A 26,030-nucleotide genomic window follows, 5' to 3' on the forward strand; every position below is an offset into this window, starting at 1 on the left:
TACCATCTTCCACAAAACTTAGCTTTAGAACCTCTCAGTATCCTGGGATCCATTTTCTAAATGATATTTAGTTGATTTCCTTTCTCAAATGTGACGTTAGAGTTATTGACAACCACTCAGAATATACAGTAGTTTTGTCCCTTGGTCTGGTCTGCTTTCCATTAGTGTATCCTAAGATACAGTTTTTCTTTTCTTTTAAAATTTGTTACAGGAAGTCACATAAGTAACTCATGATAAACTAAAACTCCCTGTTTTTTGTGAAACTAGGTTTCTAGTTTCATATTTATATAACTGGTAATTGCTTAATTTTAGTGAGAGATTTAAAAAAAATTTACCGTTTAGTTTCCTCATTTTTTAAAATTAATTAATTTATTTATTCATTTTTGGCTGTGTTGGGTCTTCGTTGCTGTGCGCGGGCTTTCTCTAGTTGCGGCGAGCGAGGGCTACTCTTCATTGTGGTGCACGTGATTCTCATTGCGGTGGCTTCTCTTGTTGCGGAGCACGGGCTCTAGGTGCATGGGCTTCAGTAGTTGTTGCTTGCAGGCTCTAGAGTGCAGACTCAGTAGTTGTGGCACACAGGCTTAGTTGCTCCGTGGCATGTGGGATCTTCCCGGACCAGGGCTCGAACCCATGTCCCCTGCATTGGCAGGCGGATTCTTAACCACTGCGCCACCAGGGAGGTCCCTAGTTTCCTCTTGATACAGTCCTTTTAAAACCATGTTGAACCCTGATTCTGTTATCCTAGGTTATTATTTATCCTAATGAGTTTCATGGTATCCAGAAGTTTAGTAAATATGCTTATGACTTTATTCAAGATATCTAAAACTATTGCATGGGTATTTTGGCTAAACATGGGAGTTTGACTTTAATACATTTATTTCCTTTCTTTTCAAATAGCACTAACATTATAATAAAAGAATAAAAAGGAGTATAAGATCACAGGCACAAGAATGACAAAAAAAATTTTAGAAGATAAAAAAATTAGTAGAAAAGTGTTAAATAATTTAGCCAAGTAGAGGGAGGTACACTCTGGGTTGTCTGCAGAGACTAGCAAGCAAGTTTACAAAACCTCCAAAAAGACTCAACACTTGGTAGTAAAAAGTGAAAATATAAGAATGAGGCTTGAGATTAAAAGTAGGTACTGGTTGAAGAAAGTCTTTTTTTTTAATCCAAAATGTGTTTATTGCGATGGTTTCCCGTTCATCTTGATTCTGGGGGCTTTTAGTGCTGCTTCCGTCTGAAGGAGCATCCTTCGGTAAGCCTTGCCTTTCCTCCTGTGGGCTGGCAGAGGACAGTAGAGCAGCCAACACACAGAACTACTGTTTGTGCATGGCCAAAGACAGTGGTGGTTTTATAGCATCCTGAGCATTTCACATCCATGAAATAGGAATTAGGGCACTGCACCAGGCTCTTCTTCTTGTGTTTCCTCTTCTCCTCTTCTGGAGAGTAACGAAGGAGATCCTTTGGGAGAGGCATGTTCTCATGGAGAGGTCGTCACCGTCGGAAAGGCTGAAGAAATCTTAAATTAAGTGGTTGAATCCTATGTAAACTACTTCTTCCCCCTCTAGGAAACTGGGCATTTTTTTCTTCAAGAAAATGGAGGCTGAGGGTTCTGGATCCAGGAATATCAGATGTATGAAAAGGATAGGGATATGGAGCCAAACAGTGAACTTACAATAGCTTCTTAATGCCATGAAAAGGAGTGGACAGCCAAGGATAACCTGATAGTTGAGGAAAGCCTCCAAAATGAGAGGCCAGACAAACACATAAAAGAAACAAGGTAGAGAGCAGAGAGGAAAAAACTGCGGGTAGGGCAGAGGGGAAGAGGTATTAATCTCTAAGAAATGAAATGTTGCATCTTCAAAAAACAGAATGCTCTTTTGAAACTCTTTCAATAAATAAGAAATAACTCTTGGAAATAAAAAATGATACCCCCCCCCAAAAAAATTAAAGATTGGAAGTAAAGTTGAAGCAATTTCCTAGGAATTAGAAAGAAAATATTAAATGAGGAAAATAGGAGACAAATAATTCAAAAAATTAAAGATAGACCAGAAGGTCCAATATTTGACTAATAGGAATTTGAGCAAGAGAGGACAGAGAAAATAGTGGGAGATGATACCAACAGATTTCCAAAGCATTTTCCAAACTGAATCATAGATTTGCAAGTTGAAAGATCTGATAGAATAATAAAAAAGACACAGACCAAGAGGACTGATTATGAAATTTCAGTAAACTGGGGATACAGAGGCTGTACTAAAAGCTTCCAGCAAGAGTAGCTAGAGGTTACATTCAAAGGACTAATCAGAATAGCATTACATATCACAGTAGTAACATAGGAAGACAGAATGCATTAAGCAGTATCTTCAGATATCTTCAGTGGAAAGGATTTCCAACCTATAATTTTATTCAGTCATATTATCAATCAAATGTGAGTCTAGGATAAAGATATTTTTAGACGTGCAAGTGACCAGGATTTCAGTTCTCATGAGCCTTTTTTCCCCCGTAAGTTACTAGTGAATGTACTCTTAAATAGCAAGGGAAAAGAAATCGGGTCCAAGACTCAGAATTCAGTCAAAGAGAAGAGCCAGGGGAGAGCCCAAGGTGACAGCTCTGTACCTAGTCTAGAGAGTCCCCCCACAGAGGGAAGCAGAAGAAAGACCAAAGGGTTCTGGGAAGTTATGGCTCTGGGAAAAAGCAATATCTGGTGTGTTTGAGCATATGGAAAATATTGATAGACGTGACAGATGCTGGAGCATTTGAGGAAAAGTTAAAAATATATAGAAAGTAGGAAAAATGAGGTTGTCGTTAATTTGTAGGGACAAAGAGTACATGGTCCTATTGTTCTGCTGGCTCAGCACTCAGTAGTATCTGTCCAGTATTACATTCACACTCACTCTTTATTTAAACAAAGATTGTCATAAAATTACATAGGGTATGGAGGCTAGAGGTAGAGGTTGATGTCGATAGGTAATATCTAAATTTGATAAATCAAGCATATTTAGAAAAACAGAGGTAAATATCAAAAGAACCCCCTAGAAGATTCGATAGGGTATAGGGGTAGGGCGGACCCTACTGTTTTTCCAATGTCCTTTTGTCTTGGTTGAATTTTTATATAAAAATTCAGTTAAGTTATATGGTATATTATAGAGACCTCTTTCTAGATATATATATATCAATTAATAACAGCCAAATATTTAGCTATATCATGCATCCTTTGTTTAGCTATCTTGTTCATAATAGCACCACTGTCTTATTCATATCATGGCCTAGGAAGTCTAATAGATTTCCTTTGTTAATTTGGTATCACTTTTCCTTAATGACTTTCTTACAAAGTTATATCTTCCCTTCCTTTTTAAAGAATCTTTGTTCTGATTTAACATATTGTTTCTTTTGGTTCCTTTTAAATCTAAAATATAATTTCTGGCATGCAGTTAGGGTATCTAGGGTACTGTGTACTTTGTTTCTTACATTATCTAAAACAGGGGAATGCTTTTTCTACAAATAAGTAGCATGGCTGTATTAAAATACCATTGCTTTGGAAATATTTCCATAGCAGTAAGATGATTTAGAATGTGTGTTTGTGAGTGAGTTGTAAAATTACTATCTGACATATGTCTTGGAAAATTCCACAGATTCTGCCAGTTTTCAGTTTCTGGCACATCGACTAGAATTTGTACATGAGGAAGTCAAACCCTACTTTCCTCTGATTTACCACCCGCTCTGGCATTTTGGAATATGAGATTCAGTTAAATGCTTGCTAATCCTGAGTCAGATCCCATCATGGCCTTGTTGTATCTACTAGTAGTTCTTTTGTGTGTATATAGTGTGGTGGAGCTGGGGTAAGTGGAGGAGAAAAGGGGAGGACATATAATTATATTGCCACCTTGACTTTAAAATTCTTTCCTTTCACTTCATAACTTCAAAAGAAGTTTTCAGTAGGGCATGGAAGATTTCCAGGATTGAGCAGTACCCAAAATGAGTTCCAGTCATATCCAGTAGTTCATCGAAGTTCATGGAGTCGTTGGTGCTCTGGAATGTTGCTGTGGATAGTTAATACTGATTAAGTGGAAGAAATTCTCAACAGAAAACAGAATAAAAGTGTATACTTATTTTAGACTGAGAGCAATGAATTGGTAGTGGATATTGATTTCGGTTAAAGAAACAGAAGTCAGGATAAAAGAAAGCTTGTAATATTGACTCAGATATTAGAAAGTGTCCATAGCAGAAAGTTTGATCTATTAAGTAATGTATCTGTTTTCTAAATGTATCCCTTCCTTGGTGTTTTTATCTAGGGATTTCTTTCTTAAGATAAATTTAGTCATGATATGGTAATGCACTGACAGCAGTTTGCTTCTAAAAAGCAATTATATTTCTACTAGGGACAAGATGTTGGGTGGAGGAATTACAAACTTACTTTGTTTTAGGTTTATTTAGGCATACAAAAATGTTTTCCTCTTAGATTTTGGCGAGAAATCAGTTGGAAAAACATCTGGTGTTGGTTGAGTGAGGGAATGGCATAATCAGTAAAAACTACTTATAGGAAAAAATCGTTTTAAAAAAATCTCTGCAGCTTCAACTCTGGATTTCTTTATGATGGTTCATTCTTAATCTCTCTCAGAAATTTTCTTCCCACCAAAGATTTTACCTGTGTTGGGCTGCTTCAGTATGTCTCAAATTTTATTCAAATCTATGAAATTTAGATCACAAGTCATGAACTTTTAAAATGTAGAATGTTTTCATAGCTTTTGCTGTCTAACAACTGCTCTAAAACCTAGTGGCTTGAAACAGTTATTCAGTCTGGCACTTCTTCTAGTCACCCAAAAAGGTTGCCCGTGAGGCTGCAGTCCTCTGGTGGCTTGACTGGGACTTGAGTGTCTAAGATGGCCTCATTTACAGTCTGAGACCTTGGTGTCACTGTCAGCTGGTACTCTTTTTCCACAAGGCCTGTCATCATTCACAAGTTTAGCCTGGGCTTTCTTACATGGTGGCAGGAATGTTTGAAGAAGGTAAAGTTTTGGTTAAGGCTTAGCTTGGAAATTGCAGTGTTATTTTCACCACATTCTTTTGGTCAGATCAAGTCATCATATGAACTCAAATGCAAAGGGTGGGAAAACAGACCCCCACTATTGAAGGGAGGTGCAGCAAAAGCCCACTGCAAAAGGGTATTGTAGCAAGGAGATAAGATTCTTCAGAAGCCCTTATTATAAGGTTCTACCATGGTCTGCCCTCTGGCTCCAATGGTTCGCATTCTTGTCTCATGCAAATCATTCCCTCCCAAGACATCTGAAAGTCTTATATCCAAAAACAACCTGTATAAATACACAAATAAATAATGGTGAAAACCTGTAACTTGTTATCTGCATCTGATTTAGAGGTAGATGAGGGTCCTCACCTGCAGTTCCTCTTGATCCAGAGACCTATGAACTAAAAAGAAAAGTTATCTGCCCCATACACTCAACATATACCGTTATTCACAGAGATAGAATAACGGCAATATACATTCACCCTAAAAAGGGGAAGTAACAGGAGGCATATAGCATATATCGATTCTGAAATATAGCATATATCAATTCTGAAATATAGCAGACGCATTGTCAGGTCACCTACTCCAGGTGAAATGGAACAGGACCCTATGGTCCTTCTCCACCATGTCCTCTGCCTCCTTTTGTCTGTAGAAAAACTTTAGCTAAAGAGTTTAATCAGAGAATTGAGAAAATGCAGAAGCAAAGGAAAACAGTCAAAAAGACCAAATATTGATAGTTCAGTTATTAAACAAATTCAAGGACCTTTAGTTCCTTCTCATGGGCTGTAGGTAATATTCTGTCCTTTGAGCTGTTTTGTAGATATTGCAACCCCCACCAGGTGGAAGAAGTTTACTACATGATGACCAGACTGTAGCCATGGCATGAGCTGCCATAATTCTGAGAACTGTTCTCAAGGAAATGGGAACAAACCGACCCTGGAACTGAAGATTAACTGTACTTAAAATCAGGATGACGCTGATCAGACCACCGCATGACCAATTTCAAGATGACTGTCAGAGCTGACTATTTGGTTCCTGCATGTAGCCCCCTACCTCCGCCTATACACACCTGAAACTCCCCTTTAAAAGCTCTTGCCCACTGATTGTCAGTGGGGAGTTGGCCTTTGGGCATGAGTCCACCCTCTCCCCTCGTTGCCGGCCTCTGAAATAAAGCAAATTTTACTTTCCACCAACCTTGCCTCTCAAGTATTGGCTTTCGAGCAGCAAGCAGCTGGACCCTACTTTTGGTAACCCAGAAGCAGGAAACGTGCCTTGATTGGGGCCCATTTCTGCTTCCTGGGAATGGTTCCCTAATCCGTTGTTCTCTGTGATTCTTGGTACTGCATTATGAGCTCTTAACACTGCTTTCTGAGAGGTCTCTCCTTTTACATAAGAAATACCTTATGAAGCTAAGTAGCTTTCTCAGGGTACTTCCTCCCTATAGAAAGTTGGGAACCCAGTGGCCTTTTTTCATTTTAAATAGTTTCTGTCCCTTGTTGTACCCAGCAGGTACAACTTCCTTTAAAATTTCTGAAATTTTCTGTGAATCTGGTTTGTGTTATTCCATGTCCCAAAAGCTACATCATTATAACTCTTTAAAGACAGTCCTCTCCTGACTTTGGTTGTGTCTATCCGCTGTGGCATAAGTTCCCTTTAGCTTCTTAGAGGCCATTATGTCTAGTCAAGAGAGTCAGCTAGGTATGGCTTTAAAAGTTTCTGAATTAAAAGACAATTGTATAACCTTTCGTTAGGCAGAGTTCACATGTATGATATTTAGAAGCATGATGTGTTAAAAAAGGATAAATTGGACTATATCAAAATTAAAAATACTTGTTCTTCAAAAGACACCATTAAGAAATAGAAGTGATGACACACAGAATGGGAGAAACTATTTGCAAGTCATAGAGTAGATAATGAATGTGTATTCAAAATATATAAGGAGCCCCTAAATCTCAATAGTAAGAAGATAAACAACTCAAAAGGGAAAATGATTTGAATACACATTTCACCAGAGAAGTCTTCTGAATGGCTGAAAAGCACATGAAAAGATGCTCAACAGCATTAGTAATTAGGGAAGTGCAAATTGAAACCACAATGAGATACCACCCCATTAGACTGACTGAAATAAAAAAGGCAACAACAAGGAACGGTAAGATGGGGACAGACTGGAAACCTCGTACATTGCTGGTGGGAATGTAAAATGGTGCAGCTACTCTGGAAAACAATTTAAAAGTTTTAAATAAACTTAACCATAGGACTTCCCTGGTGGCGCAGTGGTTAAGAATCCGCCTGCCAATGCAGGGGATACGGGTTCGAGCCCTGGTCCGGGAAGATCCCACATGCCGCGGAGCAACTAAGCTCGTGTGCCACAACTACTGAGCCTGAGCTCTAGAGCCCGCGAGCCACAACTACTGAGCCCACGTGCCGCAACTACTGAAGCTCACATACGTAGAGCCCATGCCCCACAACAAGAGAAGCCACTGCAATGAGAAACCCGCGCGCCACAATGAAGAGTAGCCCCCACTCGCCGCAACTAGAGAAAGCCCATGCGCAGCAACGAAGACCCAACGCAGCCATAAATAAATAAATAAATTTATTTTAAAAAAAACCAAAAAACACTTAACCATATGATACAACCCAGAAAATATCCACCTTAGAATTTATCCAAGAGAAATGAGAACATATTTCAACCCAAAGACTTGTATGAGAATGATCATAGCAACATTATTCATAATAGTAAAAAAAATTGTAACAATCCAAATGTCTGTCTGCTAGGAATGAATAAACAAAATATAGAATTCCATACACTGGAATACTATTCAACAATAAAATAGAATGAACAACTGGTACATGCTATAACATAGGTGAACTTAAAAACATGCAGAGGGCTTCCCTGGTGGCTCAGTGGTTGAGAGTCCGCCTGCCGATGCAGGGGACACGGGTTCGTGCCCCGGTCCGGGAAGATCCCACATGCCGCGGAGCGGCTGGGCCCGTGAGCCATGGCCGCTGAGCCTGCGCGTCCGGAGCCTGTGCTCCGCAACGGGAGAGGCCACAGCAGTGAGAGGCCCGCATACCGCAAAAAACAAAACAAAACAAAACAAAAACATGCAGAATAAAAAAAGATGCAAAAGATGACATATTTTATGATTCCATTTTTTTTTAATGCCCAGAAGGGAAAATCTACAGAGACAGAAAGCAGATAAGTGGTTGCTTGAGGTTGGGGATCAGCACAGGGATTGATTATAAATGGGCATAAAGGATATTTTTGGGATGATGGAAATTCATCAAAACTGAATCGTAGTGATGGTTACACAGCTTTATAAATTTACTAAAAATTATTGAAGCGTATAATTAAAACCAGTGAATTTTACGATATTTGCATTATGCCATAATAAAGCTGCTAAAATTGCTGTATACAGATGAAATCCCGTGATGGTGAAAACTTAGGAATTATTACAACTTTTTTTTTTTTAAACAAGAAATGTATCATATCCCTTGAAATAAATGGGCCATAAGTTGAATCTTCAAACTTTTTTCCTCAGGTATTTTAATCGTTATTTTTGTAATGTAGTCAGTCTGTTGCTGTGTTGATGTCATTTGCATGTTATTTGCTGAATTTAGAGTAACATTCAGTTTATTAAATTTCTTTCTTCCTCCCCTCCCCTCCTCTTCCCTCCCCTCCTGAGATACAAAGTGAAAAAACCATGGACACCTGCTGGGAATTTACAGTCAAAAAGTATTTCCTGATCTATTTAGTAAAAATGACATTCATTGGTTGAGGAATTTCTAGGCATTGTGTTGCTTACCGACTATACTGGGTTGAACTAAACAGACAAGGCCCCTTTCCTCTCAGAGTTTACACTCTGATGTAATGGACACATCATCCTAGAGGAAGGAGTAAAGAAAGGGCACACTCTCTCTCATTAAGGATCCTCCTGATACCACACACATCACTTTTTCTTACATTCCATTGGCCAGAACGTAATGAGAAATAAAGTCTTCTTTCCACACAGCCATGTGCTAGCTAAACATTGGGAATTCTGTTACTCTAGATGAGTAGAGAGGATATGAGGGGATACTAGTATTCTATTGCCAAAATACATATATTAACTTTTGTATTTCTTCCATAATGCTTGAATAACATAGGTCAGACCTTTTAATTTCCGTTTTTGGAGTTGGTAGCTATACTTTAATCAGCAGGGGTCACTGTTGCGAAAGTATTTCTTTTCCTGTTTCCTTTGTTCAACCCATCTGCATTTCCCACCCAGATCCTGTATTTAAAGCCTCTTGAATTGGTTTCCTGTGTCTTTTTTGTGTGCTAAGCATTTAAGTTTACTATGTTAGTAAACTAATACCCAGAATGTGCCAAAGATTTAAAAACTGATCAGAAAGGCTAAAATAATAGCCAAAAAAAAAATGCTTCTTACTCTTCAGGAACTCTATGTTGTAATTACAGTTTGCAACAAGTGGTTTCACAGTTATATTTCTCAGCTAGGTTATTTATAGAAAAACGATTACAGTTTTATACAAAACAACAATAAATGCTAATGTATGACAAAACAAATCACTTAGTTTTTTAAAAACCTGAATATTTAAGAATGTCCTATCCCTGTAAGACAGGGGGGCTGTTTCAGTGTCTGTTTTTGTTTGTTTAGGGGATGATGTCCTACCTTGAAAGAAATAATCAAGAGAGAACAATGTAGTTGTTCTCATGTTCCCCCCCACAATATCCTTGTAATTTTTTGTGGATAGATTATTAAAATATATAATAATCTATCCACACATTAATATGAAACCAGATAACCTAAGAATGTCAAATGTTTGAACAGTGACTTTCTCTACGATTATATCTAAAACCTTCACAAATTTGTTATAATTCATTATATCCTTGATATAATTGGATTTGACACCCTTTATATTTTGTATGAGAAACCTAGAGTTTGGATTCAGCTGAAATAGTAAGATATCTAAAACATGTGTTCTATTGCTTCTGTGAAACATTTATTTTACAAACAATACCATGGGGACTTCCTTGGTGGCACAGTGGTTAAGAATCCGCCTGCCAGTGCAGGGGACACAGGTTCAACCCCTGGTCCAGGAAGATCCCACATGCCCTGGAGCAACTAAGCCTGTGTGCCACAAGTACTGAGCCCACGTGCTACAACTACTGAAGCCTGCACACCCAGAGCCCTTGCTCCGCAACAAGAGAAGACACCGCAGTGAGAAGGCCATGCACCGCAATGAAGGGTAGCCCCCACTCGTCACAACAAGAGAAAAGCCCATGCGCAGCAACAAAGACCCAATGTAGCCAAAAAATTAAACAAACAAACAAAAAAACCCAATACCGTGAACTGGAGCAGAAACCATTTGGTTTTCCTAGAAAACATCTAAAATTAATGTGTGTCTACCTCTAGGATTATTTTCTAAGCTCCATTGCTATGTTACTTCAAATAATAAAATATTCTGATTATGTGTTATAACTGTAATTTCTTAAGTCCTGAGATTCTCAATCTATTTTATCTGTTCCATTGGTTCTCAAACTTTAGGAAGCATCAGTATAACCTGGAGGGCTTGTTAAACTACAAATTGCCCGTCTTTCCCTCCACCACCCCTGGCATCCTGTTTCTGATGCTATAGGTCTGGAGTACAGCCCAAGAATTTGCATTTCTAACAAGGTTCTGTTTGATGCTGATGCTGTTAGTCAGGTGACCATGGTTTGTGAACCACTGATCTTTTTCTTGCAGACTTGGAGTAGGATACATATGTGCAGAAGGAATTGGAGGGAAATATAAGCCTGGACAGATATCCTATACACATGATGTTTCCCAGATACTCCCAGGACACTGTCTATTCCTTTTTTTCTTTTCTCTTTTCATATACCTCGTGTTCTTACAGAGACAACATTTGGTCTATTTAGAGTGACTTAGGGGAAGAAATTGCTGCTGGGTGTGACTTTTTTTTTTAATAAATAAATAAATTTATTTATTTATTTTTGGCTGAGATGGGTCTTTGTTGCTGTGCGTGGGCTTTCTCTAGTTGTGGTGAGTGGGGGCTACTCTTCGTTGCGGTGCGCAGGCTTCTCATTGCAGTGGCTTCTCGTTGCGGAACAGGGGCTGTAGGCATGTGGGCTTCAGTAGTTGTGGCACGTGGGCTCAGTAGTTGGTGGTGCATGGGCTTATTTGCTCTGCGGCATGTGGGATCTTCCCGGACCAGGGCTCGAACCCATATCTCCTGCATTGGCAGGCGGATTCTTAACCACTGCACCACCAGGGAAGCCCCTGGATGTGATTTTTGTTCCTTTTTGTATCTAGAATTGCACAAATCATGTGAACAACACATAACAGATTTATATTTTTTATCAATTTAATTACCCTGTATATTCAAGTGAACAAAGTGCCTTGGTGGGTGAGGTACGTAGCATTCAATTAAATACTTTGAATATACAAGATAAAGAGCTTAGTATTTCTAGTATAAAAATGATTATCTTTTATATTTTGTGGATTTGAGTTGGGCATAGTCTAGTATATTGGGTGCTTAGCTTAGTGATATTGTTTTATACTTACTAACGTGATTTTTCCCCAAGATCTCAAGCTTAAGATATATGTTGTGTGCTAAGAAGTCCCCCAGGCAGGTCTCAATTTTGGATACATTAGCTGTCTTTGCTAATGTTATTTATGTCATCATAAATAACATAATGTTATAATGTTATCAACAAATAACATTGTTATTTATGTCATCAACCCTAGATTATTCAGGGTATACTTTATAACTACTTCATGCATTCTTTCCTATAAGTGTACCTGAAGAAGAATGATCTTAATGGTGTAGAGTCTTAGAAACCGTGGAATTTGAGAACTTGTTTAGGAGGAAATGTGATGGCTTCATTTTGAAAGTCTGCCTTACAGAAAAGGGATATGATTTTTTCTTAATACCTTCCATTAATGGGTAGAGAATTTAGGGAAGCAGATTATTCTTTGATGTCAGGCAATTTCCAAAAACATGTAATTGTCAGGCAGCATTACTTTTATTTTAACATAGTGTGTTTGTTGCACTGAAACTTGGTAGATGATCCAACTTTCCATCAGCAAGTCCTGTAGCTTCTTTAAAAATCCTTTTGTCTACTTTTTTTATTTTCCACTTCCACCACCCCTGTAATCTTACCTGCATCATCTTTTACTTGAACTATAATTTTAATATATTTCTAGCTTATCTCCTTGATGCCAGTCCAAAATTAGTATTTGCTTATTTCTGTGTTCTTCATTGTAGAGCAGGGGCTCCTTAAGTACAGAGATAACATCTTACTGTTTTTGTATTTCATTGCCTAGAAAAGTGCCTAACACAGGGTGTTCAGTAAATGTTCATTGTATGAAGTCAAGAGGCATCTATGTAATACCTAATAGCAGGGACTGAACATATTCCTCTCAGCTTCAGTGACATGTGTATTGTTTTTAGTTGCTTTTTATTGGATATATAGATATTTGGTTTTTTTATGTAGCTTACTAGACGGCTCTGTTAAAAGTACCCATTGTGAGTGATTTCATTAATTTGTTAAATGATCCTGCATTCATCCAGAATGCATGTGGTGGTGGTTATGAGGCATTATTACTCTTCTGCATGATATATAAAACTTGAAAGAGAACATTTCCTATCCTAGGTTTCTGAACATCTCTGTGAACAAATAAATGTGAGTTAGATTTGGAGAATAACCTTACCTTAATGGCATTTTTAAATGGTCACTCTGTACTGATATGCAAATAAACCTTTTGTAACTCAGTTTCCTTATATGTACAATGAAGATTAAGGGTAGTATGAAGATTCAGTACACTAATACATAAAATACACTTAAAATAGCATCTGGCACATAATGTCATCCTTCTGACTGCTATTAGTTCATTTTTTTCTAAAGACAGGGAACAAATTAAATGTCTCAGACATTTTTTAGCCTAAAGAGTTTCTGAAAATATGACTTTGGCTTATAACACCCACTGTACTTATTCACCTCTCTCCTAAGAGGATTACCTCTAAACTGTTGAGTTGAACATAATAAAATGTTAAGTGACACTTGACACAATGATTTTGTTTTTGCAGATGTTCTCAAATAGTGATGAAGCTGTAATTAATAAAAAACTTCCCAAAGAACTCCTATTACGGTAAGTCTAACTTTATGCTGTTTTTGTGTGTGTGTGTGTGTATCATATTTGCCTGTTTAAAAAAATTTTAGACTTGTTGCTAATTTTCATATATGTATAGGATCTGGATTATGTAGATTTTAAAATTTATTGATTCTTTTGTTAAACAATCTTATTCTAGGGGTTATAGCCTTTTAAAAATTAAAAAGACAAGTTATTTGACACTTTGCTCTGTTAGACTTATGATTTTACCATCCTTATTTTTAATGTGTAGAAACTACATTTGGGATCACTTGTAACATAAAACACACAGCTCCCAATTTATATACCTCTGACTTAGGAATCACCTGGAAAGAAACAGGCATCCAGGGAAGTTATTTTCAGTGCCCATTATTTGGGCACATAATCATACCATTCTTTGTTCACTTTTGTAGAATATCATGACTGAGAAAGGCACATTCTCTTTGCAAATGTTAGAAGTTAACAAGATACTGTGCTCGGGACATTTTTTTCTTGCTCATAGCTGCTACTGCAGTCTAGCCCATAACCAGCCCAGTCCCTGCTTCAGGGTGAAAAATTCTGCACTAGTGCTGGTAAAGAGTATTCCTGGCATTCCTAAGTATTTGCATGCTGAGTCCTCCACTAGATTGCAAGATCCATGGAAGCAGGGACAAAATCCTATAAATCTTTACGTAGGACTTACACTTTGAAGATGCTAAGAAAAAGGAACTGAATTGAACTTGGAATGAATGTTTTCTGTGAAAGCAAAACATACATATGTGCTGGTTGACTATAGTGTAAAGAACCTCCTAGACTACCCAGAACCATTGGAAAAATGTATCCTGAATATCTTGGGTATCCCTCAAATTTCAGCGAAATTTTAGCCATCTTAAAGAAAGATATTTTTAAAACAGGTTATGTTCTTCACTGTTACCATAAACTGAGTACACTAAGACTAAGACACACTTATTTTCAATATTAAGCATTATTTTGTACTGCAGTAGTTTACCTTGAGACTCAGAAAGATATATGGAAGTTATTTGACTCTTTGGTAACTGGCTGCATCCTGTTGTGGTTATATTTTTATATTTTATTAGAGTTTTTCTGTTTTTGCCATGAAACTCAAATTCCTTACTGTGGCCTACAAGACCTCTCATGATATGGCAGGGGAATAACATGATCTGGTGTATATTTTTAAAGAATTAGTCTGGGTACTATGTTCCAACCAGATTGGGGGATTGGAATGGAAAGCAACAAGAAAACTTTTAAAGAAATCCAGGCAGGAGATAAGAGTAACACAGATAACATTTTCTGTAATTTTTTACACTGCATTGCCTGCCCTGGCCATTTCTAGCTTTAGTCACTGTTTCTTTCTCTTTTCCCCTCCCTTCCCCTCCTTCCTTCCTTTTTGAGATATAAATTGACGTATAATCTATTAGTTTCAGGTATACAACGTAATGATTCAATATTTGTATATATTGCAAAATGGGGGCTTCCCTGGCAGTCCAGTGGTTAGGACTCCATGCTTCTACTGCAGGGGGCACGGGTTTGATCCCTGGTCGGGCAACTAAGATCCTGTATGCCATGTGGTGCAGCCAAAAAAAAAGAAAAAAAAAAGATATATTGCAAAATGATCACAACAATAAATCTAGTTAATATCCATCACCACAGGACTTCCCTGGCAGTCCAGTGGTTAAGACTTCGCCTTCCAATGCAGGGGGTGTGGGTTCGATCCCTGTCGGGGAGCTAAGATCCCACATGCCTCGTGGCCAAAAAAACCAAAACATAAAACAGAAGCAACATTATAATAAATTCAATAATGACTTTAAAATTGGTCCACATCAAAAAAAAAAATCTAAAAAAAAAAGAAAGGGACTTCCCTGGTGGCACAGTGATTAAGAATCCACCTGCCGGGCTTCCCCGGTGGCGCAGAGGTTGAGAGTCCGCCTGCCGATGCAGGGGACAAGGGTTCGTGCCCCGGTCCAGGAAGATCCCACATGCCGTGGAGCGGCTGGGCCCATGAGCCATGGCCGTTGAGCCTGCGCGTCTGGACCCTGTGCTCCACAGGGGGAGAGGCCACAACAGGGAGAGGCCCGCGTACCGCAAAAAAAAAAAAAAAAAGAAAAAAGAATCCACCTGCCAATGCAGGGGACACGGGTTCAAGCCCTGGCCCAGGAAGATCCCACATGCAGTGGAGTAGCTAACCCCGTGCGCCACAACTATGGAGCCTGCGCTCTAGAGCCCGTGAGCCACAGCTACTGAGCCTGCATGCCACAACTACTGAAGCCCATGCACCTAAAGCCCATGCTCCGCAATAAGAGAAGCCACCGCAATGAGAAGCCTGTGCGCCGCGATGAAGAGTCGCCCCCGCTCACCGCAACTAGAGAAAGCCTGCGCACAGCAATGAAGACCCAATGCAGCCAAAAAAATAAATAAATAAACAAAAATTTATGAAAAGAAAAGAAAAATATCTATCACCACACATAGTTATAAAATTTTTTTTCTTGTGATGAGAACTTTTAAGATCTACTCTCTTAGCAACTTTCCAAACATATGTTACAGTATTAACTATAGTCACAAAGCTGTATGTTACATCCTGAGGACTTACTTATAAATAACTGGAAGTTATGTGTAACTTTTGGCCACCTTTACCTATTTCACCCACCCCCCACCTCTGGAAACCACCAGTATGTTCTCTGTATCTATGAGTTCCATTTTTTGTTTTTTTGTTGTTTTTAAGATCCCACATAAAATGGGATCATAGTATGTGTCTTTCTCTCTCTGACTTACTTCATGTAGCATAATGCCTTCAAGGTTCATTCATGTTGTGGCATATGGCAAGATTTCTTTCTTTTTTAGAGCTGAATAATATTCCATTGTGTGTATGTATACGTATATATATACACACATATACATTCACACACATATCTCACATTTTTTTAATCCATTCATCCACCAGTGGACACTTAGGTTGCTTCCATGTCTTGACTATTATAAATAATGCTGCAACGAATATGGGGGATGCAGATATCTTCTCAAATTAGGGTTTTTGTTTCCTTCAGATAAATACCCAGAAGTAGAATTGCTGGATTATACGGTAGTTCTATCTTTACTTTTTTGAAGAACCTCATACTGTTTTCAGTAATGGCTATACCAATTTACATTCCCACCAACAGTGTATGAGGGTTCTCTTTTCTCCACATCCTCACCAACACTTGTTATTTCTTGTCTTTTTGATAATTGCCATTCTGACTGGAATGAGGTGATATGTCATTATGGTTTTGATTTAGTTGCTGTTTTGACTTTACTCTAGTACCTGTTGATGAGCTGTAAGGTCTATAGTTGCCAAAACAGGTGGTATTTTGGGGAAGATTGGATAAAGAGGAATTTCTGTATCAACCAGTTTTTGTTACCACAAACAACTCCTAAATCTCAGTGGCTTTTTCTTACCATTACATGAAGCTATGGGTTAGCTGAGGCTCTCTTTCAGGCAATGGGTCAACTTTTTGTTTAAACCATTTAAGCCAAATAGGAAAGAGGCTTTTGTGGTATCTTTGAAATTACACTAAACAGATAACAATAGTTTAGTGTAACTATTAATAAATTCTATCCAGGGCATTTGTAATTTTTTGAAATTCGTTGAATGTAATATTTCCTTAAGAACTTTGAATACCTTGATAAATATCTTGTGGGGAGACATGTGTTGTTAGACCTGTGTTATCTTGTGGGGAGACATGTGTTGTTACAAGACTATGTGTTGTTACTCATTTTTGTCCACTAATTTTAGCATTCATTGCTGTTACCTGAAACAGTTACCACTGTTACGTTTGCCAAAGTTTTATATTTCTATAATTCTTCCTGCATATAAATTCTATTTCTATTATTCTAATTAATAATAATTAGACTTCTACTGTAAGGAAGAGACTTCAGTTACATTTACTTATTTATTCAGTTATTTATAACAGTATAAACTCATGGATATTTGTTTTATTTTATGAATTATATTGTTACTATCATGACTTATTGTTCAGCCTTTTTATGTCTTCTGAATTTGTGTGTGTGTGTGTGTGTTTGGAATTTCATACCATGTCTGTGTATTAGCTATTTTATTTGATTTTTTTTAATATTGTAACAAATTCAATAAAGACTTTTTAAAACTATGTATTTATTTGGTTGCACCGGGTCTTAGTTGTGGCTCATGGGCTCCTTAGTTGCAGCACGTGGGCTCCTTAGTTGCGGCTCACCTGCTCATTAGTTGTGGCATGCATGTGGGATCTAGTTCCTTGACCAGGGATTGAACCGGGGCCCCCCTGCATTGGGAGCATGGAGTCTTATTCACTGTGCCACCAGGGAAGTCCCTGTATTAGCTATTTTAAAAAATACAGATTAATAAGTAGCATAGAATATTTGGTTTGATTAGATTTTAAGTTACATGTTAACATTATTTGATCCACCATATATCAATCTACAAGCAGAAAAGTTGTGTTACTAGGGCTGTACTATTTTCTTGCAAACCCGGAGCCACAACCAAGTTACCAATGAATTAAGGAAGTGTTCTTATTTTTTCTTAACTGTAACTTACTTTACCTTACTAATTTTTCTCCTTCCTTTTTGAAACAAAGTTTATTAGTAATGCTCTAGCAAGCTGGAATCCACTGCTTGCATAATGTGAAATTCAGTTAGCAGGATTGACAGTACTTCCTTTGAGAGAAGAACCATATGCATTTATTTAGAAGTACCTCTTGAAAAATGAATGTCAGTGTTTATAAGATAGAGACTCTTATGTGTTTTCCAAGAGCTAATGTAAAGTGAAATTACATTACATTCATTAAAGTGAAATGCAAAGTGAATCTTTGTTTCTCGAAGATTCCTTCTGAGGATGATATTGATAACTGTGATAATAGTGTGAGTGGTAAGACTGCTTGAGCCCACACATGCCCTTTTGGCTATAAAACAAAGTGCAGTTTCAGAATGAGGATTATCATTGCTTATAAGAATCTGAAACTTTTTTCATTAATTTTTCAACTCTTGGGGTGTTGGGTCATAATTGTCATGCAATATGTAATACGTACGTGTGAGTTGGTAGATGAACTTTCTGAACTTAGATGGAAAGAATGAATTGGCTGGGATTTTTTGTCTAAAAGAGATAATCATGCTGTGTTGGGGGTCCCCAAGACTACTCCTAGGTTTGGTGATTTACTGGGAGGACTCAAGGCTATGAGCATATAGTCATACTCATGGGTATGATTTATTACTGGGAAAAGATACAGAGCAAAATTAGCAAAAGGAAAAGGCACATGGAGTGAAATAGAGAGGAAACCCGGTGTAGGCTTATGAGTCCTTTCCCAGTGGAGTCACACAGGATGTGCTTAATTCCTCCAGAAATAAATTATAACAAAAAAAGTAAAATGTTGTCTACCAGGGAAGCTTATCAGGGAATAGTGGGAACCCTCCCCAATCCAAATTCTCAAATGCCATCCAAGGGTCAGCACTGCAAGCAGGCCTTTCTAATAAGGATAGGCCTGCTATGTGAACTCTTTTCTGTACACATGCTATCTTATATTCTCTTCCAGGAAGCTTACAACATTGATGCTATCTAGTAGATTTTCATTCAGTGTATTTGCCAGGAATTTAGGGCAGATAGGGGTTTGTGTGTTTTCTTACTTTTAAAGGCACATAATGATGAAGAACATGGACTCTGGAATCTGAACACCTGGATTCTGTCATTTACTAGCTGTAAATTGAGGATTTTAGTGCTTACCTCTTAGAGTTATCCTAAGGATCAAAAGGGTTGATAAACGTAAAGTGCTTATTAGAAGAGTGCCTGGCACATAGGAAGTGCAATAAAAATGTTATGTATATTACTATTGATTTCTATTTTTTACTCATAGACCATAAAATGATGTGATTAGATGCTAAGACTGCCAAAAGTGATCATCTGTCAACTTTAAGGTGCATTGGCAGATGTTCCTGAATGAAAGAACAGAAAACCAATATTGCTCTTACTGAGCGTTTAGTTTTCTAGCCTTCTCAATTGTCCAGAACAAATCAAAGAAACAGGAAGCAAGCTGGAAGAACAAATGTGCATTTTACTCAGCGGATGCATGCCAGCCATTTCTCAGGCCCTATGTACTCCTTTTCTTTTTTTCTTTAGACACAGTTATTACAAATTTGATTATGAATAGCAGTACGTAAAAATGGGATCAGAAGAGTTATGTTAGTAGAGAGTCCACTGAGTTTTAAGAAGTAGCAATCTGATAGTAAGGGAGAATATATAAAAACTAATTTTAAAAACAAAAGCAGGGGATTTCCCTGGTGGTCCAGTGGTTAAGACTGCACGCTTCCAGTGCAGGGGGCACCTGGTCGGGGATCTAAGATCCTGCGTGCCCCGTGATGCTGCTAACAAAAAAAAGAGAAAGGAGAAAAAGGAAAAAAAACAAACCAACAAACAAGTAGGATTGAGAACAGAGCAGTGGATCCCAGGTGGGAAGGGGTGGTGGGGAGGGTGAAAGGTGTAAAGGGGGTCAGCTGTATGGTGGATGGATGGAAAATAAATTTTTGGTGGTGAGCTTGTTATAGGGTATACAGAAGTAGAAATATAATGTTGTACACATGAAGCTTATACAGTGTTATAAATCAGTGTTATTTCAATTAAAAATAAATAGTAACATTCAAAACCAATACAGTACAGGGTTGCTTGTTTAATGAGGAGACGTTTTAGTCGCTTAGTTACCCATGAGGATTTCACTGTATAGGATGACAAGTGATTTTCTTTATGAAAGCTATGCAATATCAAGAAATAATTAAATTATATTCCCTTAAACCTTTTGGGGAGGAAGTGGCTCAAGTGATAAATTTAATTAAATACCAAGAAAAATAAGTCAGTACATCTTGTTCTTTACTGATTTTTAACACAGTAGTTACATATATGACTATAAACGTATATTTAGGCTGGTTTTTTCCTATACCATGTATGCATGATGCATTTTCATTTGAGTTTGCTACTGCAATTAATCGATATGTTTTCTTGGTGAGAGAATTTTGCATTAGCAGAATGGCACAGTTTAAAAATTACTACAGACCTCATTCTTGTACTTTGTATTCCTTCAACTTTCTTTCTTTTAAAGAATTTGTAGAGCGGTTTTAGGTTTACAATAAAATGAGAAGAAGGTGCTGAGATTTCTCACGTACCCCCAGCCTCACACATGCATAACCCCCCCACCCCCAGTATCAACATAACCCACCAGAATGGCACTTTTTTTTTTTGCCGAGGATGAACCTACGTTAACACGTCATAATTATCTAAAGTCCATAGTTTACCTTAGGGTTCACTCTTGATGGTGTAGATTCCATGGGTTTGTACAAATGTGTAATAATATATCCATCATTACAATATCATACGTAGTATTTTTACTGCCCTAAAAATCCTTCACGCTCTGCCTATTCATCTCTCTCCCTTTTGATCTCCATAGTTTTGCTTTTTCCAAAATGTTACATAGTTGGAATTTCTTTCAACCTTACTATAGGAGCAAACATGCAGTGTACCAGGCATTATGTTAGATATAGAAATAAACAGGAGTCGTTGTCCTCAGAAGCTCAGCGAGTAGTAGAAAACACCAACAAGAAAATAATCAATATAGAGCTATAATGGAGGTTTGCCTAGACCATTACAGCAAGCTCACATGTAGGACTTTACAACCAACCTTGGAGAGTTCAGAAGATGCTTTCAAGGAAATGAGACATGAGTTGAGTCGTAAAGGGGTAAGTAGTGATTAACTGGACAGAGAAGAAGAGTGAGGGAGAAGAACATTTCAGATGTGAGATTATTGTTTCCCCTTCGTGGACAGAGGCAAAGGGTCTTTGATTCAGCTATACTACAAGATTTGAGGCTCAATCTCTTTTGCATAATACACAGTATTGCAGTTTAGGATTTTTTTCTCCTAAGGTTTGCCTGGCAAGCAAACTGTCATTTGTGATACTGTTTATATTGGAGAATTTACAAACTTTGCACATACAGTCCTTTAGTAAATTGGATGCTGCCTGTGTATAGAACTTCATCTCCTCCCTGGTTTGCGTGTTTCTTCATAATTGCCATTTGCTTTTTTTTTTTGGCTGTGCCACACGGCATACAGGATCTTAGTTCCCCGACCAGGGATCGAACCTGTGCCCCCTTCAGTGGAAGCGTGGAGTCCTAACCACTGGGCCACCAGGGAAGTCCCACAATTTGCTATTTTAATATTTCCAAGCCTTACACTTCATTGCCTGGAGGAGCAACAACAACAAAATATTCTGAGGAGTAAATTGGATGTTTTATTTTAGGTCTGTCAGGGAGAGACTTCAGCTCTTGTTTGGCTCCAGATTTTCTTAGCCAGTAGCAACTCCTGTGCTGCCTTGATAGCATGGTAGTGATGGACTATTAATAAGATTAGACACACTGCCTTTGTTTAGGTCGTGTATATATGTGGACACACAGAGCTGTTTGTGTTTTGAGACTAAGAGCCACCTGGCCATGGGAAGATACTATTTTTTTTCCAAGTCCTTTTTGTCTTCCTATCATTAAACATCCTAATACCGTGAACTCCCACCAGGCTCAGCTTGATATTGTGAAGCTAGTTTTTGTTTTTTGGGGGGTTTTTTTGGCTGCATTGGGTCTTTACGATGGCTTCTCTTTGTTGTGGAGCACGGGCTATAGGTGCGCAGGCTTCAGTATTTGTTCTATCCCATTTTTTCCTTTATTTTTTAATATCAATATAGACTCATGGATTCCTACTTTATTCAGTGTGTTTTAATCCCATTTGGGTTATCCTTGTTTTCTGCTCAGAATGTTTCAGACTTAGCCAGTGGGAGCCCCTACAGTTATATTCTGTGTTCTTGGAATATGCCCCATCGTTGTTTGAATATATCCTCGTTTTTTTTTGTTTGTTTGTTTTTGTTTTGTTTTTTGCGGTATGTGGGCCTCTCACTGTTGTGGCCTCTCCCGTTGCGGAGCACAGGCTCCGGACATGCAGGCTCAGCGGCCATGGCTCACGGGCCCAGCCGCTCCACTATCCTTGTTTTTTGACACAAGATATTCTAGGACCTTCTTGTACTTTTCCTGACCCAGTCCTGGAATCAGACATTTTTGCAAGGAGCTCAGGGATGTTTTTTAGTGGAGAATGGTATTTAGAAGCTAAGATCTCTACCCTAGCTATGCTTATTGCTACTGGAGCATCATTGCTCGTAGATCTTCTCATCAGGTAGAGCTAAATACATGTTTGGGGGTGGGTGGTACGTAAACATATCTTTATGCAATTTTATGTCTGTCTGTATCTATATATAGGTGGATAGATAGATTAAAAATGACAATACTCTTACATAACTAGTTTATACTAACACCCCCAATCCCAGTCTAATACCATAGGGCTCATTTTAGCTCTCATCCTTTCCATATTTATAACTGTCTTCTCTAAGGGAGAAATATGACTCTATCCACAATATGTTTACTTATTTACTCAATCTTAGAATGCACATGAAATAATTAACCCATAACGTTGTGAAAAAAACCTAATTAGAGTTCATTCATTATTTATAGTTTTTTGGTGTGACTTTTGTTTGTTTTGGTCTTTTGCCTGGTGATATACAGAAGATACTGAGTTCAAAATTTACATTGGAAAAAAAAAGTTACATTCTCTTTTTTTACATTATTCATTTAAAATATAGTTCAGGGCTTCCCTGGTGGCGCAGTGGTTGAGAGTCTGCCTGCCGATGCAGGGGACACGGGGTCGTGCCCGGGTCCGGGAAGATCCCACATGCCGCGGAGCGGTTGGGCCCGTGAGCCATGGCCGCTGAGCCTGCGTGTCCGGAGCCTGTGCTCCGCAAGGGGAGAGGCCACAACAGTGAGAGGCCCACGTACCAAAAATAAATAAATAAATAAAATTAAAATAAAATAAAATATAGTTCATTTTATTCATCTCTGTTTGTATTCAGTTTGGGGTTTTCCTTTCCATCCTTATTCAATGGATTTATTTGTTTGTTTTTAGCAGATAGGTAACTTGGCAGTTACCAACCTACAAACTTTGTGTCCCCTGTGGTGGTTGGCCCCTGAAATGTAAGTTCAGTTCTTCTAACTTTAGCAGCTTGGAGTCTGCCCCACACACGTAGTATTCAGAGGTCACTCAGAGGTTTGGACAGGATTTGTGTTCTCCTCACCTCACTCTGGCTCTCTCCCTTCTCTCCTCACTTCCCATTGCCTGTGGTTGCTCCAAACTTTGTTCTCTGGTTCTCCTTCACAGATTTCTATCCAAGTTCTAAGGGCCCCAAGTATAACCTGCCCTCAGGATAAAACCCATGAAAAAACAAAACAAAACAACTGGAAAGTCGCTTGTTCTTCCCTTTTCCTCTTTAGTAGCTACCTGCATTTGTTCACTCTCCATTGCCTTCAGATGGTTGTTTTGTTTTTTTAAATTAATTAATTAATTAATTTATGGCTGCATTTGGTCTTCATTGCTATGCACGGGCTTTTCTCTAGTTGAGGCGAGTGGGGGCTACTCTTCGTCGTGGTGCGCGGGCTTCTCATTGTGGTGACTTCTCTTGCTGTGGAGCATGGGCTGTAGGCGCACGGGCTTCAGTAGTTGTAGCATGTGGGCTCAGTAGCCATGGCTCGTGGGCTCTAGAGCACAGGCTTAGTTGCTCCGCGGCATGTGGGATATTCCTGGACCAGGGCTCGAATCCATGTCTCCTGCATTGGCAGGCAGATTCTTAACCACTGCGCCACCAGGGAAGCCCCAGATGGTTGTTTTTATATTTTGTTCAGAGTTTGAAGTTAGAAGATTAGAACAGTGAAAATTTACTCAGCTGTGACCAGAAATAGAACCGATTTTGTTTATTTCTGACTATATAAAACAGACATGGTTTCAGAAGTCAGATCTGTACAACAGGAGATATGTTCCTCCACCCCCACCTTTCTACCCCATCCCCATCCTCCATTTTGAATCATTTAACAAGAGTTCTGACGGAAGAACGATTCTTTTTTTTAGTATTTATTTATTTTATTTTGGCTATGCTGGGTCTTAGTTGCGGCATGTGGGACCTTTAGTTGCGGCATGCAGACTCTTCAGTTGTAGCATGCATGTGGGATCTAGTTCCCTGACCAGGGATCAAACCCAGGCCCCCTGCACTGGGAGTGTGGAGTCTTACCCACACCACCAGGGAAGTACCTGAAGAATGATTCTTGACCTTTACTTCTCTTGAGTATTAGATTTCAAACTGAGGCAGATGCCATCTTTGACATCCATTTTTTTTGTCAGTGGTTATGGATTAACTAAAAGATTGAGCTTCACCTAGAGATGTGAATTTGTAAATTAATGATAAAACTTTGCTGCCATGCACTATTGTCATCCCTCTAGCCTGGTATATTTCAGTCTGTGATCAGGTGGTTAAAAACATGAAGGTGTACTTGTTTTGCAGTTTGCTTTAAAAATATCTGAATTGTTGACCTCAAAATTCACATCTTTTATAAATGTTTTTGAGAGTGATAAATTAGTAACCTTTATAATGTTAGTAAGAATCACCTGGAGAGTGGTTTTAAAAAAATATTCTGCAGATATCTGGGCTCCACACTCAGAAATTCTGAATCCGTAGGTTTGGGCTAGGAACCAGGAATTTATATTTCTATTAAACACTCTAGGTATTGGGTGGGCCAAAAAGTGCCTTTGGCTTTTTAAGTAAAAATAAAAGACACATTTTTCATTTTTACCAAGAACTTTATTGAACAGCGTATTCACCCTTTTGTTCCACTACCTTCTGCCATTTTTCAGGCAACTTCATAATTCCATCTTCCCAAAACTTTTTATCTTTTTGAGCAAAGAACTGTTCCGGTTGCCTTTTACAGTCTTCCATGGAATTGAAATTTTTTCCATTAAGAGAATTTTGTAAAGACGGAAATAAACGGAAATTCGAAGGTGCAATGTCTGGTGAATGCGCCGGATGAATCAGAACTTCCCAGCCAAGCTGTAACAGTTTTTGCCTGGTCATCAAAGAAACATGCGGTCTTGCGTTATTCTGATAGAAGATTTTGCGTTTTCTTTTGACTAATTCTGGATGCTTTTTGTCGAGTGCTGCTTTCAGTTGGTCTAACTGGGAGCAGTACTTGTTGGAATTTATCGTTTGGTTTTCTGGAAGGAGGTCATGATAGAGGACTCCCTTCCAATCCCACCATATGCACAACATCACCTTCTTTGGATGAAGACCGGTCTTTGGTGTGGTTGGTGGTGGTTCATTTCACTTGCCCCGTATCTCCCTTGCTCCACATTGTTGTACAGTATCCACTTTTCATCACCCATCACAATTTGTTTTAAAAATGGAACGTTTACGGGGCTTCCCTGGTGGCACAGTGGTTGAGAGTCCGCCTTCCGGTGCCGGGGATGCGGGTTCGTGCCCCGGTCCGGGAAGATCCCACATGCCGCGGAGCGGCTGGGCCCGTGAGCCATGGCCGCTGAGCCTGCGCGTCAGGAGGCTGTGCTCCGCAACAGGAGAGGCCACGACAGTGAGAGGCCCGAGTACCGCAAAAAAAAAAAAAGAAAGAAAAAGAAAAATGGAACGTTTTCATTATGTTTCAGTAGAGAATCGCTTGTGGAAATATGGTCAGGAAGGTTTTTTCGCTTAATTTATGTGGAACCCAAACATCAAAGCGATTCACATAACTGAGCTGGTGCAAATGATTTTCAGCACTTGATTTGGATATTTTGAGTATGTCGGCCATCTCCTGCGTGGTATAACATTGACTGTTCTGTTATTGTTTCGATTTGATCGCTGTCAACTTTAACTGGTCTACCTAACCATGGAGTATCGTCCAGCGAGAAATCTCCAGCACGAAACTTCGTAAGCACTTTTGACATGTT

The 26,030-nt window shown here is 38.7% G+C and overlaps 2 protein-coding genes across 2 annotated transcripts in view; one reads left to right on the top strand and one right to left on the bottom strand.

The window, feature by feature from the left end:
• The window catches only part of FBXL20 (F-box and leucine rich repeat protein 20), a 115,790-nt gene that overhangs the window by 30,810 nt on the left and 58,950 nt on the right, over positions 1-26,030 (top strand). Inside the window, exon 2 of the mRNA XM_059996969.1 lies at positions 13,112-13,173. Within this exon, the coding sequence (XP_059852952.1) occupies positions 13,112-13,173 (62 nt within the window). The remainder of the gene's footprint in view (positions 1-13,111; positions 13,174-26,030) is intronic.
• LOC132414180 (small ribosomal subunit protein eS27-like) lies at positions 811-5,865 on the bottom strand. The gene has a single exon (XM_059996555.1). It carries the CDS (start codon positions 1,474-1,476, stop codon positions 1,222-1,224), a length of 255 nt encoding a protein of 84 aa, XP_059852538.1. The 5' UTR covers positions 1,477-5,865; the 3' UTR covers positions 811-1,221.

This window comes from Delphinus delphis, chromosome 19, assembly GCF_949987515.2.
Source record: "Delphinus delphis chromosome 19, mDelDel1.2, whole genome shotgun sequence".
Taxonomy (NCBI): domain Eukaryota; kingdom Metazoa; phylum Chordata; class Mammalia; order Artiodactyla; family Delphinidae; genus Delphinus; species Delphinus delphis.

Coding starts and splice junctions, on each gene's coding strand:
- LOC132414180 (XM_059996555.1), bottom strand. CDS start 1,476: ATGCCTCTCCCAAAGGATCTCCTTCGTTACTCTCCAGAAGAGGAGAAG.